General features: G+C 33.8%; 4 protein-coding genes and 1 pseudogene across 5 annotated transcripts in view; 2 read left to right on the top strand and 3 right to left on the bottom strand.

The window, feature by feature from the left end:
- sno (strawberry notch) overlaps positions 1 to 21,307 on the top strand; it is a 47,140-nt gene that overhangs the window by 4,206 nt on the left and 21,627 nt on the right. The window lies entirely within an intron of this gene.
- On the bottom strand, positions 2,321 to 7,691 carry LOC135832120 (phenoloxidase 1-like; annotated as a pseudogene).
- On the bottom strand, positions 10,712 to 14,887 carry LOC135832105 (phenoloxidase 1-like). Its single transcript, XM_065345118.1, has 13 exons — positions 14,784 to 14,887; positions 14,573 to 14,693; positions 14,280 to 14,466; positions 13,875 to 14,098; positions 13,568 to 13,770; positions 13,286 to 13,436; positions 13,107 to 13,205; positions 12,826 to 12,990; positions 12,592 to 12,720; positions 12,315 to 12,503; positions 11,770 to 11,905; positions 11,392 to 11,621; positions 10,712 to 11,296 (listed from the first exon to the last, which is right to left on the bottom strand). The coding sequence occupies exons 2-13, from the start codon at positions 14,684 to 14,686 to the stop codon at positions 10,922 to 10,924; spliced, it is 2,202 nt and encodes a 733-aa protein (XP_065201190.1). The 5' UTR covers positions 14,687 to 14,693; positions 14,784 to 14,887; the 3' UTR covers positions 10,712 to 10,921.
- Positions 17,560 to 19,398, top strand: LOC135832119 (dynein light chain 1, cytoplasmic). Its single transcript, XM_065345135.1, has 3 exons — positions 17,560 to 17,749; positions 18,288 to 18,404; positions 18,478 to 19,398. Exons 2-3 carry the CDS (start codon positions 18,297 to 18,299, stop codon positions 18,637 to 18,639), a joined length of 270 nt encoding a protein of 89 aa, XP_065201207.1. The 5' UTR covers positions 17,560 to 17,749; positions 18,288 to 18,296; the 3' UTR covers positions 18,640 to 19,398.
- Coq5 (ubiquinone biosynthesis protein COQ3, mitochondrial) lies at positions 19,379 to 21,026 on the bottom strand. 2 transcript variants are annotated; one of them, XM_065345126.1, is made up of 6 exons: positions 20,675 to 21,024; positions 20,452 to 20,601; positions 20,117 to 20,373; positions 19,954 to 20,042; positions 19,768 to 19,879; positions 19,379 to 19,692 (listed from the first exon to the last, which is right to left on the bottom strand). In XM_065345126.1, the coding sequence occupies exons 1-6, from the start codon at positions 20,829 to 20,831 to the stop codon at positions 19,591 to 19,593; spliced, it is 867 nt and encodes a 288-aa protein (XP_065201198.1). In that variant the 5' UTR covers positions 20,832 to 21,024; the 3' UTR covers positions 19,379 to 19,590. The 2 variants fall into 2 exon arrangements, with proteins under 2 accessions (XP_065201198.1, XP_065201199.1); XM_065345127.1 differs by lacking the exon at positions 19,379 to 19,692 and having other exon boundaries at positions 19,768 to 19,893; positions 20,675 to 21,026.

Raw genomic sequence — 21,307 nt, forward strand, 5'->3', positions numbered from 1 at the left:
GAAACATTCATTCAAAAGTTCGGTATTTGTGATTTTTGAGCTTTGAGCTTTTATATCTTTTGATTGATGAGTGCTAGAGCTTCAAATGAAAGATGACGTTGTAGAGCGTAAAAAATAGATCATTTTTCATGCCTTAAACACCCATGTGCCCATTCAAAATTTTGAAAAATTCGCGAAAAACAAGAAAATGGTGCTTTTCCCATAGTACACCATGTAAGTCTCAGCCTCCTTGCGACGTTGCCACCTTCGAGAACTTTTTCTGCGCCCAGGCCTTTTACTATAGGTGGTGTTGATTCGAAGAATTAAGAAACCGCCAAGTCAAAGAGGTGTTCGAGCGCTCTCCAGCAAGTTTCAGAATCCTCCAGAAAATTACAGAAAACGTAAAAAAGTGTTCGAGCGGTTTTGCTGTAATTGCAGCATGCTGTTCGAGCGGTTTTCTGTAAATTGCAGTTTTACAGAAACTGTAAGTTTCTGCTTACTTTTTTACAGCAGCTCGAGAGGTACTGTAAATGCCGTAATAGGAGTTAGATGGTTCTTTAATTGTTTTCTTGTCCTTATTTTTCAAAGTGTTGATTTCTTTTCTTTTTTGAAAGATAATTTTTAACGGTGTAATTAAGTAATTTCATTCCCCCACTTTATAAAGTTTTCGTTTTTTTTTTTTTTTTTAACTTGCAGTTTTACAGTATGCTGTAAAACTACATTGCTGTAAATTCTGGAAGTTGTAAGTCTCTGGAAGCGCTCGAACACCCCTATTTTTATTTTTTACAGAGAATAGGGGTGTTCGACCGCTTCCAGAGACTTACAACTTCCAGAATTTACAGCAAAGCAGTTTTACAGCATACTGTAAAACTGCAAGTTGAGCGCTAGAACACTTTTTGACAATTCTGTAAAAGCATATTGCTGGTAAAAAGCTATAACGCGGTAAATAAATTTATACGACTTTCTACTGATAATTTATCACAAAATTGTGAAAAAAATTTCATAAAATACGGCATTTTATCATTAATAAAAAAAAAAAAAAACGAAAATGAAAACTTTATAAAGTGTGAGAATGTAATTACCTAATTAGACCTTTAAAATTATCATTCAAAAAAGAAAAGAAATCAACACTTTGAAAAATAAGGACAAGAAAACAATTAAAGAACCATCCAACTGCTATTACAGCATTTACAGTACCTCTCGAGCTGCTGTAAAAAAGTAAGCAGAAACTTACAGTTTCTGTAAAACTGCAATTTACAGAAAACCGCTCGAACAGCATGCTGCAATTACAGCAAAACCGCTCGAACACTTTTTTACGTTTTCTGTAATTTTCTGGAGGATTCTGTAGCTTGCTGGAGAGCGCTCGAACACCCCTAACATGAAAAAAATGAATTCTTTTTTTGCATTTTCTGAGCGTTGACCTCGTTATTTTGATAAACAATAATTAATCTGCAATCCCAAAAATCGAATTTTCACCACCAAATTTGATTGATGTATGTCACTTTGGTCTCCTTTACAAATATTTGGTGTTTTGTTTTTCACAGTGGTGGTTTTTTTAATGAATCCCTCAATCCTGATGTAGTCTGTATGTTTTGCTGCAATCATTTTTTATTTTATTTTTTTCAATTTTTTATACAGAAATTTCAAAATTAAAAACAATAACAAAAATCAAAATACAAATATGTACCTACAAGGCTACAAAATGAATATTGGTCACTCATGTCATAATCATATTCATTACCATTACCTTAACGTATTCAATTTTGAAGTTAGGCAAACCAAAGCCAAACCTGTCCTGTTGGCTGCTCAGTGCTCTTAACTTAATACCTTTACGAGTCCTCTTAGCTCTTACATTATTTATTATTTTATAATAACTAATTTAGTCTTTATTTTTCCGAGTACGAGTATGTAAGTAGGTATAGGTACTTACTTTACTTATGTATAGTTATGTACATATATAAACTATGTAGGTATGTATGTAGTGTTGTTGCTGATTCCTGCAGCTGAAAATCGTCCTTTTATTTCAATTTTTTGTAAATTTAACCTAATTTTTAAAATTCAAATCAAAGTCAAATTATAAGTAACCCATTAGCAAGTAGGTATTGTTTTTTTCCTTTTTTGCATCTGTTGAAAATGTTGAAATCAGTACCTATTAATTTATCCACTCGTCAAAGAAAGACACCCTGTATTGCTGGTTGGTAACTATGCATGATGCATGCATGTAATACAAAACTCACGCCCACACATTTCTGAAAAAATCTCATTTTCGAAAAAAAAACGAATGGGTGATTAAGTAGGTAATCTACAGAAAAAATCCTTCGCAGTTATAACAATATGTGTATTTTTCAATTTTTTTTTTTTTTTTTTTTTGGAGTATTACATTTATTTAAAATTATGTGAACGGTGCTAAATAGCCTAATGCGTACTTTTAGTCAAATAAAAAGCATGACGTAGGTTAATTTCGATTTCCTGATTTCTGAATCGGAGGGACTATTCTCTCATTAAAACGGATGACGATGTCTTGCACAGCCATATTTTGGGTGAGAAAATCTTTTAATGTTACAACTCCTTCTCGAGGCAACCTGTCCAACGGGAAACCCATATGACGACGATCTGGATACTTGCTATCCCTAATACCACAGTAGCTGGATACATCATCGCATGAAGTGCTAGTATTAGGCCTTTGAACCTAAATTTTGAGATTTTTTTTTCAATTTTTGATTGATAAGTGAAAATAGCTCCATTTATGTATAATGCATGTAAATCAATATTAACCCTATTTACCGAGTCATAATCATAATTAGAAATCATGACGAAAAGTTCGCACGGAAATCCTCCTGAATGTCCTTTTGCTATGAGCATGTGGTGAGGCCATCCGCACCCACAGAAATTATAAGCCGCTTCTTCGGCTGATCCTGCCGCTGGTCTGGTGGATAAATTTCGGAATGTTTGTTCATAAGGAATAGTGACGGAAGATTCGATTGAGCGGCGTGTTATTGTGTTTGAACCACTTTTTACTGCAAAAAATTGATTCCCAAAAAGGGCATACCTAGATGAGTAAACATCTTATCCGAACACATTTACTTTGATTAGGTACAAGTAAATTAAATGGAATTACAGTTCGTTGTGAATCTATCCAGCTCAACGAATAATGACTTCTGATCCCTAAAAATGAATCCCAAATTACGTTCATCGAATTTCGGAGCATAAAATATCCTCACAGTACCGATTCGAGCCGAACCGGCGTTATTCACAGTCATTGTATAATTGAAAGGGGTGTGTTGAAGATGAGTAACACGAGCAAAAACAGATCCTCTTTGCTCGGCGAAATCTAATCCTCTAGATAAATCGAAATCTGCTTGTTGCCAAAATGTTCCGATTTTATTGTCTGGCAAACCAGTCGCCTTGATTTGAATACCAGTTATGAGTTATTTTAATATTCTCAAAGTTCAACTAAACATATATACAAAATATTTAATTCACAGATACAATTTTTAAAGCATTCGACGTTTGATTCTCACTTCTTGGAGCGTGTACGGTGCCACGGTGGTAACGTGTGTTTGTACTCTTCAAACATGCCGTTCACAAAAGCATGCCAACGATAAAATATCGGATCTCTCATTGCTGTTGAAGATTCTCCCATTACGCCAAATAATTCCTATAAACAAGCAGGGAAACCGGTATGATAATCTTTCAGCAAAATTTTGCTCAAAGGCTAGGCAAAAAAGCTCGTCCATTATTACCAAATATTGACCTTCTGGATCATGTGAGTAAGAAATTATAGATTGTGACCCTGATTGTGAAGATTTCCATATTCAGTACGATTCACACTCAGAATGTTTGATTCAATCATATTTCCAAGAATATCAATTCCAGTCTCCACAGTAAACGGTTGCGTTTCATTTTTGCCTTGAACTAACCTTGAACCTATAAAAAGATGTGGATAGAAAATTAAACGTTTCTTCAATGTACTCGTAGTCGTATAGGTGCCAGGTGGACAAGTACCTACTTGAAAAAAATAGAAAATAAAATAGGTATGAAACATAATCTGTAATTATTTACCAAGTATCTTCCATTATGAATGGCTTCATATAGACGATCTCTCCATCTTTCTAATTCTTGAATATCTACTCTCAAACGATCGTGCTCTCGATTAACATTCTAATGAAAAATCAGCGCAATAAGAACAATACTAGGTACCTTTCAATATTTCGATCATGCATACTTTACATATTTCATATGTGTTAGGGTAATTGCATATTTATTCGCCGTAAATATGAAATTTAATTTATCAAAGAAAAATGCATGCCGGTTAGGCGGTTACAGATGAGTTACGAATTAATAAATTTGGTAATCAAGTACCGACGTTTTTAACATGAATTTTTAATTTTTGAAGCGGAAGAAAAAGGGTGGTGAATAAATATGTATTTGATTATATGTAATTACGCTTAGCCGAGTATTCTGATGTCTGGAGGGCCACAATCGACTGGCAACAAAATTATCCAATTTAGGATAGTATCCTTCTTCGATAGGTTCTCTAAAATCGAGGAAACGCTTGACGCGAGCTAAATGGTTGCAAAGACGTTCCATATTGTACATATAAAAATTTTTAAATTGATTTTTTCTATTTAGGTATGCGCCTAATTTTTAAAATTTCAAAAACCAAAAAATACTCAAAACTATTATGGAATCTTTACATTTCTGAATTCTGATACGTACCGAGATAAAATTTGCGAATGCATGTAATAAAACAATTCTCCCCGTCTGTCCTTGTTGACAATTTCTCTTCTTCCATCTAAAGGATAAACCAAATGCCAATGCCAATGATGTAGATTGACTCCAACATCTTTTCGAAAGTAAGCAAGTAAATGTTCCAGCTCTAAATCAGATGATGTGTAGTCCCGTGGAATTTCAATAGGTCTCTGCAACCGAAAAAAAATTGAAAGCCTCCATTAAATTTGATTTGAAAATTAGGCTACCTGTAATACTTTTATAATGCAATAATTTACTCGAGAGCCTTGAGGTACAATATTTTCTTTCTCTCTAGCCAGTGCAAAAACAGACCTATCCATGAACAGTTCCGGAAAAGAAGATAAATGCGAAGGGATCGGAAAATTTTTGGTATCGGAACGATGTAATAAAGCAATAGAAAGAGCATATTGGTATAAATAAGGATTAACTCGATCTCGGCAATAAGAAGCTAACGAAATGAAATCTTCAGCTTTAGCATCTGGAAAATCAAGTGTACCTAATAAGCAAACGGTACATATAACAATATCTCGTATATTACACAACGAAGCAGAAATGGGGCGATTAGAATCGCGGAAATGAATCGCAGATCAATTTCAGATCGGATTCAGAACTAGATTCGAAACAAAAAATAACAATGAATCGTGAAAATTGAATCCGATTCACAACTGCAGCTGAATCGCAGCATCGCGGTTCAATTTTTTTTTGCGATTCGCTAATTTTTTCTCTAAAATTGATAACACAAAATATTTTCAGGTAGGTAATACACTACGGCCATGAAGTCGACTGCAGGTAGATTTCAAGTCGTTTTGGAGCCTCCAGAGACTTTTTGGAAAATACTGAAGGCTCCAGCAGATTTCTCAATACTCGAAATTTCCACAAAATTTTATCAAACAGAGCTGGGAATCCAAAGTTTACTTTGCACTCCAATTTCAACACGCTGTCAAGTCCACTGCAGATGAGTTCAAGTTATTTTGGAGCCTCCGGCGACTTTTTGAAAATTTTTAGAGCCTTCAGCAGATTTTGGAAACTTGAAATTTCCACAAAATGTCATCAAATGGAGCTAGAAAGTCGAAACGATATTCCAGGGTAAAGTAGGTGAAATGCCCCTGACCTCGGATTTTTGAAATTTTGATGAAACATTATTGGGTGCCTCTAAAAATAGTGTTGGAGCCAAAAACATCACATTTTAACGAATTTTGAATAACAAATTTTGAAATTTTTTTCTCCAGTGGCTCATCTTCAAACACTCAAAAAACACTCAAACATGCGTTTTTTGTGTCATGGCACCACCAAAACAAGCGATACTGACAGTGACATAATGCTGAAATTTTGCATACGGGCCTCCAAAAACAATATAAAATCAATAACTTCTGGAAAACCCAATTTTGGGGCCATATGCACTTCCTCTCCCAATTTTGGGCCGAAAGAAGATTGACAATATGAGTATCGTTATCATATGAATCGAACTCGCTGAACACGAATATGAAGTTAGATTTGCAGTTGGACCCTCCTAAGGGTCACATTCGGGGAGAGAGATATCCAAAAATTAGGTTTTTTATGAAATGTGTTTTTCTTGTACCTACCGCCACTCCCTCCCTTGTCGAATTTTGGAAACGTTGACAAATGTGCTGACTTTGTCGAGACTCGACAAAGTCGATAAATTTTGAAAATGTTTAGTCTTAACCTCTTAACAAAGGAATTTATTAGCCGACTTTTTTGGAACTTGAGTATTAGGGCGTTTTTGGCTCGGGCTCAAGACTGATCGTTTTTTTTTTCAAAATTAAACTTTATAAAATTCTATTATTCAAACTCAAAAAAATGTTTGAAATTTCATTTTAAAAAAACATTTAAATGTTGAAATTTTTAAGCCAAAAAAATATTGCAAAATTTGTGATAATGCTCGAGGAAGTTCTCAAAATAGGGATTTTCAATGAGGAAAATTACCTGATCTATAAGTTGAATTTTTGATTGGATTTTTCTACTTTTTGAAAATTTATATGTACCACGTCTTCTTTCTTATTTTTATTTTAAAAAATTAGAAATTTTTCTAAGTGACGGAGACAATACAATGTCCAAAAAGTGATTTTGATAACAATGCTCTAAAAAATTCTCAAAACATTGGCTTCCAACAAAAAAAGTTGGGTATGCAATAAAATTTAATTTTCGATTAATTTTTTCCAGAGATTTTTAATAAGTTTTTGACGTTTTTTTTTCATGTTTACATATTTTTAAAAATTTGAAATTCTTAAATACTACTGAGAAAAAAACGCTCAAAAAATGATTTTCCCACAAAATCTGTCTGAAATATTTTATGATTTTATTTTATGTCAAATTTTCTTTTTAGGTCAGCGGTATACAGCAAAAATAGCAAAATTAAATCGCGAGCCCATTGAATCTGATTCGAATCAGATTCATGAAAACTGAATCGCTGATTTTGAACCCGATTCACTTTTTTTGGTGAATCGCTCCATCTCTGCAACGAAGGCACTTTTTCTCCGAGTTCATGAAGTAATTTTCCCTGAACGAGGGTCGAAAGTACGTATTTTCTCACCTGAGCGATGATAATCATTTGAACCACAGATCAAATTACTCATACAATGTAGCTAGCTACCTATATACCTATAAGTAGGTACATGTTAAAAATACATTTTCGGCAAGTACTTACCTAAAAGTAGATCAATGAGCTTAGTTGCACAGCTGCGATGAAAATCGTTGAATACGGAAAAACTAGTGTTATATGGTAAAGCACTAATTTGCGAAAGGTCAGGTAAAGTAGATAGGGCTTTTATATTGTAAGTTTGTGCCGGGCCACGAGTGTCAACTTGTAAAGGCACACTTTGAGACGAAGACATATTTTGGAAATGAAGTCGGTTTTCTGATTTTTTTTATATCAATGTGAGAATACCCTAAGCAAAAACAATCAGTTTGATTCGAACAGTTTATCTGTTCGATTAATTGAAGAACAGTGTGTGAAATAATAACATATCGATAGCTATTTCAATAGAACTTAAATAAGTAGGTAAGTACATTATAATCAATTCAAATCTGCGGTTAAAAAATTAAAACAATAATAATGGTTTTTGTGGTGTGAAATACTATCTTACTATCAAAGACGGGAAGTTCTCAGAAAAATTATTAGAATTTAAATGATAAAAATGTTCTAGTTTCGTTTTTGAGATGGGTACCATACTTCAAAGCCACAACCGCTAGAATGAGGGCTTGTTTTTTTTTTAAAATCATCACCGCATTTGTCTAAATTCACATTTAGGTAACAACATTTTCTAATACGTACATACACCTCCCCCATCCCCCGTTCCTTGTGACTAACCATATTTAGTTCAAAATGACTCAGTAAGACAAACAAGAATAAAGATTGCTTTAAAGCGACTTCTACCGCAAGTGGCCTTTCTGGATTTCATAACTCATATTAAAGATTATTTAATAACTTTTTTTTTTACAAAACATGAATGGATTGAACATTTTAAAGTCGTATAAAATTATGAAGTTAAAAAGTAAAGGCCGGGGTGACAATATTGTATAGGCATCTTTTACAAAAATTATTCAATAGATGTGGCAAATTAGCGTAAAAAACATGAAACTATGATGAAACGAGTTTGAAAAGTTGAGCTCCAATTATTTTAATATTTTCTCTGTCTGATCGTCTTTGCAAAATTTAGGAAGGTCTATTCAAAAATAGTACAGATGATAATTCCCTTTCAGAAACGTAGAAATAAATTACTTTCGTTTTGAATTTGATATTTTCGATCCAATTTAAATTTTTGAGGAAAGTGAAAGGAGAAAGAATAGGTAAGGGTACGTCTAAGGGGATGAAACGTATAGGTACCTACATACTTCAGTAAGTTGAAAAAATTCCTGAATGTTATCGAATTGAGTAGGTATAGATGGGGTGGGCGATGGTGTCTGCATATAGGGTGCCTAGATACATAATATGTATATCGGATTATCCAACTAAGTAGTTAAGTACATATGTAGTTATGTACCTCACAAAAAACGCAGTAAGTACCTACTATTTTGTGCTTGAAATGTCAGTTGGTAGGTAACACTAAATGCGTAACGTGAACGTGAGTTTTATTTAAGTTCTGTTACCAACTTGCGTTACCTGTACAAACGCAAAACTGTGCTGCGTTTTCGTTAGGTAAGGTAGTTGGGGTACTCGCGATATTTCTACACACCCTGTATTACATGGCCCCCAATGGTCCCCAATAATCAGGGATGGAAAGCCGATAGATGAAACTTTTGGCTTTAGCCTTTAGTTGTTAAAAAATTTTTAAGACTTTAGCTTTAGGCTTTTCAGATTCACAAAGTTTTCTAATAGCTTTGGTTTACAAAAAATCCTTGGCTTTCGGCTTTTCATTTTTTTTTTTTTTTTTTTTTCAAATGAGGTTACTTACCTGAGAAGAAACTCACAACCACAACAAAGAAAAAAAAACAAAGAAAAAAAAACGAAAAAATTGAAAAAATAAAAAAAATAAAAAGTAGATATAAAAATTGAAAAATAACTCAAACTGGAACTGAAGAACTGAATCAGATGAATGCGCAAAAACGCTCAAAAAAGCTGAAAAATAAAGTTTTTAGTTAGCTTTCAGTTTTTCAATCATGCAGCTTTGGCTAGCTTTTGGGTTTCATAAACCCTTCAAAATCGCCGACTTTCGGCTTTCAGCTTTCAGCTAGCGTTCCATCCCTGCCAATAAATATCGAGCATAGCTGGCAACAATTTTCGTGGGTTGTCACTTGTCAGCATTGAATCAATATTTATGTAGCACATATTTCGATATAGCTCAGCGTATTCTCGCCAGCTGTGATTAGGTAGGTACCTAATTCTGTCTGTCATGGAAGTGAATGCTCACGATGCCTAGTACATATAGGTATTAGTCTTTAAAAAAATGCATTACCTTAAGGAGTATCAGTAATATGAAAGATTTGTAGGTACCTATTATTTTTTTTATTCCTTCATGATAAGTAGATATCAAAAATCGAGTTAGCCGAGTTTCAATTTTGACGCTGGGTCATTAGGTATGTAGGATATAAGGTCTGGTAAATCGTTATGATATTTTCATAGATAGGATAGGTACCTAACTAATATGTAGTATCGAAAATCACAACTATGATGAATTATAGTTGAGTACCGCTCGTCAAAGGGAACCACTTGTGGCAACGTAGTAAGGTATAGGTACCTAGGCTACCTACGTATAATTGTAGTCAGGCAGCGTCGAATTTCATTTCTCCATTCGCGCTTCCAGGACTAAAAGTTTGATTGGTAAACGTTTTACCTACATACATTTTTATTCATGCAGTTCCCTTCTATATGTACTTTATCGTTGTGTATTGGAGTCACGAAATGGTGTGCCCAACTGCTGTGTTTATTTGGCGTAAGAAAATTGATTTTAATTCCCACATATTAACAGGGTTGTTTGTTTTATTGACTACTTATACCTACTTTAATTCACCAGTTGTTATTATAACCTTGATTAAATAGCATGAAAAATAAAGTCGAGCTCATTTTCAGACAGCATATTAGATACCTACACAATTTTAATCGAAATAGGAAACTAAGTTCTTGGTGAAAAATCCTTTTACAAATGAAGATTGAAGATAGCACCTAAAAAGTAAACTACTTAATTATAGGTAAGTGCACATTTTTTTCCCACAAAAATTAGACAAAGTTCCGCAATTGAAAAAAATAATGATATTAGGTACCTATTTATTCTAGAGAATCAAAAAAGTTTGCAGCAAATGTACCAAGGAGAAAGCGCGTGTGTTTTTTTCCATTACGCCTATTTGTATATGCTCTAAGTAAATAACCAGATTGCATCATTTTCTCAGAAATCAAAATCAAAACTTTGCGGTTATCCAGTCACTTTGCACATTTTGCGTTTTACTTACCTACTGGATTTTAAAATTGTCACAAATACCCATTCTCATTTATTAACAAGAAAACAATACTATAAAACTCAAAAAATTATGTCATAAATGAATTTTATTTTTCTAAGGTAGGGGTACCTCTACCTACGTATAGGTAAACAGTTAAATGTGTTTATGTGTTTTCATAATACTAAGTATGAATGCAATGTACTATGTATTATTTCATTGCGCGATTAATCAAGTATACATAACATTCAACGTTAAAATCGAAAAAATGTTTACAGATAGTTTATTTTCCATATTATCTTTATGGTCTCCTCTGAGGTTGCGATCCCCTGTTAGGCTGGTTAGAAGTGTTGTTGGTCGGTCTCGTTTGCGTTTGTGGGGTGCCTTGAGTATTTGTACCGCCTCGATTATTTGTACCACCTTGAGTAGTTGTACCAGCTTGAGTATTGGTCACAGTCGGCCCATTCACAATTCTATCAGTAAACTTTATCACAACATCTTGTACTCTCATATTAGACGTCAAAAATTGGTTCAAAGTGGGCGCTCCAGCTCGTGGTAATCGGTCAAAGGGGAAACCCATAGGTCTGCGGTCGGGATATCGACTATTTCTTACCCCGCAGAAACTAACTGCGTTATCGCAACCACCGCCACCGTTATCCATCGACGAATTTTCAACCTGAAATTTGTAATTTTTTTAATTTTCAAAAACATGAAATTGAAATTTCAAATTGACAAAAATGGAAAAAAATTATCAGATGTTTGTATCCATACCCTATCATCTTGATAATTACTGATCATAACAAACAGAGAGCAGGGATAACCATCTCTCGTACCCCTGGGAACTAACATGTGATCTGGCCACCCGCATCCACAATAATTGAAGTTCTGCGATTCTTCTCCAGTCAAAGGGGCGTTATCAAGAGAACGGAAAGTTTGCTCGAATGGCGCGGTTACCGATGAATCAATAGATCTCCGTTCAATAGTATTGGATCCAGCCCTCACTAAAACAATTCATTTTAATTTTCACACTTAAAAAAACATCCAGTTCTAAAGAAGAAATATAGGTAGGTAGATTCCTATATGTAGGTATACGGAAAACAATCGTGCTAATAAAGTGCATATTATTATGATCGTGTCAATGATACTCACATGTAGTTGTAAAACGATCCATTTCTATGAATAGCCATCTTTGTTCACGGAAACGGAGAGGTAATCCTCGTTCATCATTTTTGGGTCCTAAGAATACTCTTACAGTACCTACTCTCTGAGCACCGCTGTTTTGTACCTGAAAGCATAAATGTTGAAATTAATTACCCCATAAGATTTCAACAGTATCTACAGGCTTAAATTACAAAGTTTTATTTGTTCATTTCGTACGCGTAGATATGGATAATATGGGTAGGTACTACAGGTACAGGGTGCCCAGAAATATCGAGTACCCCTAAGAAAGTTTTTCATTAAAAATATAGGTTGGCAACGTGAAATAGATTCATATGATTGGTGGAATGTTATCTCTCCAGTCCAACAACCAATCATGTGCTTGTGCTATCATTATTATCATTCACTTCACTGTGACCAACCGAAGTAAGTATTTTAGTAGAAAACTTTTTTAGGGGTACTCGATATTTCTGGGCACCCTGTATACATAATAATAGGTACCTATTTAACAATAATATATGTACTTCCTGTCTTACCGTAATTCTGTAAGAGAATGGAGTATGCTGTAAATGCACAAAAGTAGCAAATACCGGGCCAGTTGGGACAAAATCGAGACCGCGGGATAAATCTAACTGACTTCGTTGCCAAAATGTTTGCAGTATGTTGTTTCTACTATTTTCTATAATAATATCAGCTTGAGTGACTGTGATGCCATCAAAACTTAACTGAAAATATATGAGTAGGTATAGGTATTGTTGAACAGGTAGGTAAGTTGAAATATATGAGGTTCAAGGCTGTAATCTCCCTACTCACTTGTTGAGCGGTGTACGGAGTTAAAGTATTCTTATACGCTTCAAAAATATCCTGAATAGAATTGTGCCATCTGTAAAATACGGGATCTCTCATAGCTGTAGTGTTTTCAAACATAACACCAGTAGATTCCTAATGAAGAGACAAAATCAATACCTTATAGGTACCTATGGTAGTTCTAAAGATATGTACTCAAGCCATCAATACTGGAATTGTGTTTAAAAATCTTCAACTCACCAAAAATCTGCCATCCGGATCGTGCACATAAGAAATCATATTATGGCCTTGATTGTGCAGATTACCGTACAATACTCTGTTCGGGCTTACAATTGAAGACTCGACCATATTACCAACTACATCGATTCCATCATTCTCGCTGAGTGGAACTAAATCGTTTCCTCGCTGAATGAAATTTGAAATTAATATCAATTTTTTGTCATCAATTTTTGAGATAGATACCTAGGCAAGTATTATAAAATAAGCATGTACGAGTAAATTATATTATTAAATAAATTTACGTAGTAAGCTCCGCGGTGAATAACTTCGTAAATTCGGTCTCTCCAACGTTCTAAATCGTCAACAGTACAAATCATTTGATCAAGTTCACGGTACACGTCCTAAACAGTGATTACAGATGTTTTTTGTGTTGTAAGTAGGTAGGTACATATACTTATGGAAATGCAAAATTATGGCATACTCGTAAAGCAACATTAGCTTGTCTAGGAGGCCAAACACGACTGGCTACGATGCTATCTAATTTAGGGAAATACCCTTCTGGAATCGGATCACGATAGCTATTGAATCGACCGACTCGCACCAGATCATTGCAAAACCTTTCAATGTTGTAGCTGAAAAAAAATAGTGGGTAGGTATACTGAATGCTCGGATCCATGCTCATATTACAAATTTACTTTTCGATTTGTTTAATATTTCTGACTCAGCGTAGAGAGGTACCTATGCATATTTTGTTGATACATACCGAGCTAAAATCTGCTGATGCATGTAATAGAATAATTCACCTCTTCTATCTTTATTCACGATGTTAAGCGGTCCTTCTGTCGGATATACCAAATGCCAATGCCAATGATGTAGATTAATACCAATATCTTCTCTGAAATATGCGAGCCTATGTTCGACATCTAGATCAGAGGCAGTGAAATCTCTTGGAATTTCAATAGCAGTCTGAATAAAATAAATGCGACGTTGAAACAACCATCGAATCAATTTTATAAAATTTTTAATCTAGTATCATCCATCGATCTAAGTAGATAGGTAGAGGTACTAACTCTAGAGCCATTAGATACGAGTGTTCCTGATGCTCGAACTTCTGCCAGCACAGCGCCATCGACGTAAAGTTCAGGAAAAGAGCAAGCATGAGATGGGAGTCTGAAGTTTCTCGTGTCATTGCGGTGTATCACCGCTACCGACAAACAGTATATAAATAAGTAAGGATTTACTCTTGGTTGAATGTAAACTAAAGCAGATTGAAAGTCTTCCAGCGATCCAATGTCTGAAATGAAAATTATACAGCACTTATCACTTAAGTAAGTATAGGTAGGTAGGTACTTAAATACTGTAATAGGTAGGCATTAAAGTAACATGTTTAGGTAACCAGACCACTAAACGAAAATAACCTCTAGAAGGATATTCTTGAAAGTGAAAATATTTATGACAGTTGGATAGGTACATACTCATCAAAACATTGATGAGGTTATTGGCGGCTTCTCTATGAAATGGATTAAAAACTGAAAAAAGGGCTCGTTTATCTAATGATGCTGCTACTGAAATATCAGGGACGGTAATTTCTTTTACTGGAATAATATTGGTGTTTGGACCACGTGTTTGGAGTTGAGATGCGATTGGCTTATAACGATCAATCTGCGAAATAAATGAGTTTTAAGCATCACAAAAAAGTATTAAATGATACCTAATTTAGGATCAATTTAGACAAAAGTTGATGCGTTCATATTTGTTTTATACTTACGTAATAATTGGCCGGAACATCAAAAATGGTGTTTGAATCTCCTCCTCTCGGCCGAAAAATTGGCTGAGCAGGGCGGTCAAAAAAATAAAGAAGATTATTCAAAGGTGTAGCCATTTTGTTCCTAAAAGTATAAAGTATTTATTTAAAATTAAAATAGTCGAGATATTTTATGGTTGGTAATTCAGAAATTTAAAAAATAACTTGAAATCACTTTTTCAACGAAGAATTTAAATTAGAACATTCGATTCAATACGAACCAAATTCATTCATTGAAAGAAAAAAAGTATCTTTTGGCATTCCCTATAATAGTCAGAGAATGAAACGAGTCCAGATTTTAGATCATTTTATAAGCCTGAAATCAAACCGCATATAGTAGGTATCTCGCGGGTTGCAGATAAAACGCCGACGATAAAAATTTTGTCGGTTGGTGATGAGAATCGAACATAAATAATGACCGCAATCTCAATTTTTGAAATTATCACTGTCGAGTTGTCATTTCATTATGCTCATTAGTTGCGGTTTCAGTTAAAATTACAAATACGCAGCTCAACTTATAGGCTAATTTACTTTAAGGTGCAATTGCGAATTCGTCGGAAATTTACAATAGGTGCTCTTTAGCTCTTTCGCTTTCGTATGCATCACTAAAAGTTCATCGGTCTTGTTTTCTAAGATAGAAATTTCAATTTTGCCATAAGTACCTGTTTTTATTTTGTTTCAATATTTCAAGTTAAGTCAGGGCCGTATTTACGTATAGGCAGTATAGGCAGCTGCCTAGGGCGGCAAATTTTAGGGGGCGGCAGATTTTTACTTTTGAAAAAAAAATAAATCGTATGAATTTGGCAAAAAGTACCAACGAAAATGTACAGATTTCTCAATTTTTACTTTATAAAACATGCAAAAATAGACGTTTTTTCGTTTCTTGAACCCATTTTTTCAAAAAAATTTTCGCTCTCGCTTCGCTCGAGCAGTAATTCTATCTTTCTTCTTTTACAATTATCTCACACCTCGAAAGGTTCCCAGATAATTACCTCTAATTTGGAGTTTTCATGCTTAAAAATTTGGTTTTTCACGCGGTCAAAGTCAAGAAACATGTGTTTTTAAAGGTTTTTTTAGCGTACGGAAACGTGCGGATTTCATTTTTCATAAAAAATACGGATTTAAAATAGACTTTTTGGCTGCCAGCACTTCATAAAAAATAATAAACAAATGCAAGGTTTCTGATATTTAATTACGTAGATATTGATATCAGTGCCGGTTTTAAGGGGGGGATTTGGGTGATAATCCCCCCCCAGAGGCCAATTTTTTTGGAAAAAATTTTGATACTATAAAGTGGGAATTTTCTAAGAATTTTTGCGCTCTTGTTTCACTGAGATGGATGCCGATTACAAACTGATGTACATTTTTTTTCATCTTTTTTGAGAAGACGAAGCCTTTTGTTTTCTTCTCAAGCCCACATCATAGGTATATTCGTACACAATTTACTTTAATAATACTTTGCAGGCAAATTTAAGTCATTGAGGTCTCCCCTTTTTAAAAATTAAATAAATAAATGACATATTTATTCAGTGGTGTGGCCAGGGAGTGAAGGGGCCATTGTTCTCCCTTGCGAACGAAAATTTGAAATAAAACTTGAAAAAGTGAACTTTTTTTTTTTTGTTGTTTGGACCCATTTTTTCTAAAAATTTTCGCTCTCGCTTCGCTCGAGCAGTAATTTTACCTTCATTTTCATAATATAATCACCACACATCACGATAGGTTTCCAGAAACTGACTCCTAATTTCAATTTTTCATGCATAAAAATCTGGTTTTGCCTCCTCCTTGAGGAAATTCTGACTATTCCACTGTATTTATTTGATTTCTGCTCTCAAAGAAGCTTAATTTTACCCCCCCCCCCCCTCCCCAAAAAAAATGAGACGGCAAAATTGTTTGGTTCTGATCCAATTATCCCTCTCCAAGGAAAAATCCTGGCACCGGTACTGATTGATATTGTATACATCAGTTACGTTTTATATATGTTGATTAAAAATTGCATTATGGGTGGACATAAATTTTCACACAAACCAAAAAAATTGGGTGGAGGGAGGGGCGGCAAATTTTGTTCTGCCTAGGGCGGCCTAATGTTAAATCCGGCCCTGAGTTAAGTTACCTTTTTTCGCGCCACTAAAAAGCAAGGAAGAAATTCTCGCTCAATGAAAATATTTCAAGAATGCATGAAAAATGGATAGGATACGCGGACATCATCGAACAATCGAAACTATTTTTTGTTTTATAGAAACGAAAAACATTTCAAATTTTTTGTATATTGGCGCGTCAAGAGAAAAAAATTAAAAAAACATCAATACCTACCAACGGAAAATTTTAAATTCTTCGAAACCCACGCATATGTACTTTTCAAGCTTGAACGCTTGAACCCTGCGCGTAAGGGGGTCCAATATCAGACGTCCTCTACCTACAGCATTTTAGAAATGAAAAGAATTGCTACGACTACGAGTGTGTAGATGTATTCGCAAGACATAATTATTTAAATCGTTGACTTCCATTCCATTTTGAGAGAGTAGATCGAATAATTTCGATATAAAGTGCATTTTTTAAAACCTGTATTTAAAATCTGAATTTTGAATTCAAGAGTGGGCGTCAAATTGGGTTGATTGATGGTATAAAAAATTCACTGTAACGTGAATTGCGTAATCTCGTAGATATGGAAGAGGCGATGGCAGAAGATATAATACAATATGATACCACATATCAATAACAATTTAATAATACATCTCTATGATTCCTGATAAAAAAAAAACACAACATATTTATACAAAATAAAAATATTAAGAATGACATTATCCATTTTCAAAGCTTCATTTTTTATCTAAACAAATTTTGACGAAGAGAAAAAAAGTTTAAAAATTCCGCGGTTGCGTCGAGCTCGGGCTTTTTGCTAGAAGACTTTTATTTCAACCAATGGGAGAATAGGATTCGTATCATCAAACTCTGCGCTACCAACGAACTTCGTTTGATTCTGTTTCTGTAGTATATGGCTGTTTTGTATGAAATCGTGTGATTTGTGGTATGGTAAAAAACTGTTGCTATTTAAGATTAATTCTTATTTAGTTATTAAATTTTAAACGTTCGAGCCATCAATTTCACGCAGTTTACTTTCACTCCCGCGAATATTATTGATAAGTAAGTACATAAACGTGTGTATTAGATGTAAACCGGCGTCTGATGATACGACGATACGAGTCATTTAGGTATGCATCATGTAAATCGTGGGCTATTTTTTTGATATTATCGATCGAAGTATTCAATTTCTGGTTGAGAAATCACTTTGTGATCATCATTTTACGATCTAAGATCAGTTGATTCAAGTAACTATCGTACATTTTTCAAAAGCTAATGTTTCATGGGGTGTGGTGATACAAATTTTACAGCTTTGACAATTTGACAGCACGCAAATGAAATTGGAATCGCCGTTGTTTCACTTCCATCTGCGATGTGTCTTGTTTGATGTTTAAATCTGATGGTTGTTGGGTCGATATTTCACCAATTCTGCGTGAAGAATCGACGAATACATAAATTGGCTGTAGAGAAAAATAAATGTATCTTGTTGCATCGATTTATCGATTTTTTCTCAACTATATATCAGCCGTGGGTGTGCTGATGAAATATGAGGAGTACGAATGATTATTTTTAATTATTTCTTTTCAACGATTTTTTCCAGTACGTAAAGATGTCGGACCGAAAGGCTGTTATTAAAAATGCAGATATGTCAGAAGAAATGCAGCAAGATGCCGTCGATTGTGCCACTCAAGCTTTAGAAAAATACAACATAGAGAAAGTGAGTGTTTTATGTCGGCAATACTTCGTTGCATGGAGATGTTTTATTTTATTCTTTTCATTTGTTTTTCAAGGATATTGCTGCATACATTAAAAAAGAATTTGATAAAAAGTATAACCCAACATGGCATTGCATAGTTGGTCGTAATTTTGGAAGCTACGTCACACATGAGACAAGACACTTTATATATTTTTACTTAGGACAAGTGGCAATTTTATTATTCAAGAGCGGTTGAATGAGAAGAGACGAAATCCATGTTTCTTTTAATTTAAATTCAAAAGCCTTCTTCATCGATAAGAATGCTGATTACTTTATGATTATTGTTTACCAAAATGGTTCTTGTTATGTTTATATTGTTTCATAGAGTGTAACATTCCTTCTTTTACTATGTATGTTAATTTTTTTGTACACCTTTCTAAACTTCACATCAGTGACAAGAGAAATTTTGTAATATTGTTTCTTAATGACGCATTGAACCACGAGTTATTTTACTATAACTTTTTTGTTTATGTTTGAACTTATTTTAATGAAAGTTTTTAATTTTAAGCTCAGTCATCAAGTACTTACTTTCCTTGAAAATGTAGTCACTAAAATTAAAATATAAAATCGATTTTAAAACCAGTGGGTTTGAATAAGTTTATTTTAAAAGTCGTTCTGTATTATTGAAAATGAAGTTACTGTTACGAATATAAGATTTAGCAACAGTATTAAATTTAATTTTACGAAATCTTTTTTAGTTTGAATCGGCCATACTTCAACTTGTTTTTTTAAATCTTTTCTCTGTGTTTAGTATAAGGCTGTTATTCATTTTTTTTCTTATGTTTGAAGACAATTTTTATGCTAATATTTCACCTGAACTAATAGTGTTATCTGAATGGTACGAAAGTTCACATCGGTGTAATCCTTTTAAACAGTTTATCGCTTTACTTAAAATAAATGTTCGATTGATTAAAAAAAATAATTTTTTAAACAAATAAAGTGTACGATGTTTTAATATTGTCATTTCATTTAATTGCGCTCGTAACCTATGAATCCAAATTGAAAGTGAACATGACAAACAAATAATACATTGAAATTTTTTCAATACCACAGTCTACATAAATTGTACAGGTGACAGAAATTTTGAGATTTTTATGAATCGGACATGATCGAATTTTCTTGAAACAATTGAACTATCCAATTATACTCATAATTTGAATCCACTATGGATTGCAACGGCGCCAAATGTTAAATTTTCATACGTAACCGATCGGAATCCGGCGTCTTGAATCATTCTTTTAAATGACTCCTGAAATCACGGAATTCTACATTTGAAAAAAATTCAAGTCCTCAACCTACGTAAGTAACACAATTAATTACAAACTTGATTGGGAAATTTACGGATGCTTTCTACTAAATACTGGTAAGGTTTCCATTCTCCAGCAATAATCTGACCCATTACTGGGATAACGCTGAATGAATACGAATCGTAGATTCTGCTCGGATGAAACTAATTATCTCAATCATGATACACAGTAAAAAAACTACTGTACAATTTATTAATTCTTACTTTCTCAGGAATTCATTGTTCACGTGACTGAATTCTAAGCATAAAAATCTTCCTCCTGGCTTGAGAACTCTATAAGCTTCTTCTAAAGCCTGCATATTGCATGATGGATTTGAATAAGACAATGTTAATATAAATTACATCAATATTCCAGTATCTCACATACTTTATCAATATGGGTTACATTTCGGATTCCAAACGAAATCGTGTACGCTGAAACAGATTCAGAATCTATTGGTAAATTTTCAGCATTTCCTTGGATCCATTTGATTTGATTATCGTCGGTGTATCCTAATTTTTTAGCTCGCTTCTGGCCAACTTTCAACATGGCTTCGTTAATGTCACAAACAGTAACGTGACTAGATTTATTTTCTGAATTTGGTTGATGTTTCAAATAATCAATGAACCGGAAGGCGATATCACCTGATGATACAATTTCAAAATATTATTAAATCATTTCATCACGCTGAAGTGAGAGTTTTGAGAACGTAAACTTCTGACCACTTCCTCCAGCAACATCTAACAAGTCAGTCCCATGGGGAGGATTCAGCCGCTGCATGAATGCATTTTTCCAAACTCGATGAATTCCTAAGCTCATGGCATCATTCATTTTATCATACGAATCTGCTACTTTTTCAAAAACTTCGCGAACTACAAAATAATCAAATTTTAGAGTTTTGCAAGCAATCGATATTCACCCAATTGAACACATCCAATGTTTTACCTTTCTCAGTTTTTATGTTTTCGTCCACCATTTCGTAACCGAAATGAGTTTGATGTGTCCTTTCTGTAGCTGCATTGTGGCTTTGATTGGAATAAGAACATAAATTGAAGGCCGATCTTAAATTTTGAGAACGTAAAGTACGAATAGAAGTAAACATTACAGAGAATTGAAAAAAGTCTTCTCCAAATAAATGAGTTTTCAATCACCAGTAATTTGTACCTTAACACAAAATCTATTTTTCCTTTGAGCGATGCAAATTGCGAATTATTATTTTTTTATGGAAGAAAATAATCATAAGAATGAGATACACCTCTAACAGAAGATATTGATATAACATAATTCCTATCGTAGCGTTGATGCTGATTAGGGCTACTTTCTTATCAGTTGCTGTTCAAAAACGTTGTTATTGGTTGAAATTATAGTTGAAATCAATCGTCAATCACGATTGGTTGAAAATATTTTCGAATTTTTTCATCAATGAAAAAACACCAGTTTACCAGATTGATGACGAAGATGAATGATGTAAAAATGAAATATGAATATCCTCAATTTTATCGTATTTTTTAAAATTATTCATCCTCAATTCTAACGTATTATTCAAGATTATTTGAATAAAAGTTCGTTACTATTACT

Source organism: Planococcus citri, chromosome 1 (genome assembly GCF_950023065.1).
Source record: "Planococcus citri chromosome 1, ihPlaCitr1.1, whole genome shotgun sequence".
In the NCBI taxonomy this organism is placed as follows: domain Eukaryota; kingdom Metazoa; phylum Arthropoda; class Insecta; order Hemiptera; family Pseudococcidae; genus Planococcus; species Planococcus citri.

Coding starts and splice junctions, on each gene's coding strand:
- LOC135832105 (XM_065345118.1), bottom strand. CDS start 14,686: ATGGCTACACCTTTGAATAATCTTCTTTATTTTTTTGACCGCCCTGCT. Junction 12,504..12,591: donor CTCCGTACACCGCTCAACAA/GTGAGTAGGGAG, acceptor ATATATTTTCAG/TTAAGTTTTGATGGCATCAC. Junction 11,906..12,314: donor CATTCTCTTACAGAATTACG/GTAAGACAGGAA, acceptor TTATGCTTTCAG/GTACAAAACAGCGGTGCTCA.
- LOC135832119 (XM_065345135.1), top strand. CDS start 18,297: ATGTCGGACCGAAAGGCTGTTATTAAAAATGCAGATATGTCAGAAGAA. Junction 18,405..18,477: donor AAAAATACAACATAGAGAAA/GTGAGTGTTTTA, acceptor TTGTTTTTCAAG/GATATTGCTGCATACATTAA.
- Coq5 (XM_065345126.1), bottom strand. CDS start 20,831: ATGTTTACTTCTATTCGTACTTTACGTTCTCAAAATTTAAGATCGGCC. Junction 20,602..20,674: donor AAACATAAAAACTGAGAAAG/GTAAAACATTGG, acceptor ATTATTTTGTAG/TTCGCGAAGTTTTTGAAAAA. Junction 20,043..20,116: donor ATGTAACCCATATTGATAAA/GTATGTGAGATA, acceptor TGCAATATGCAG/GCTTTAGAAGAAGCTTATAG.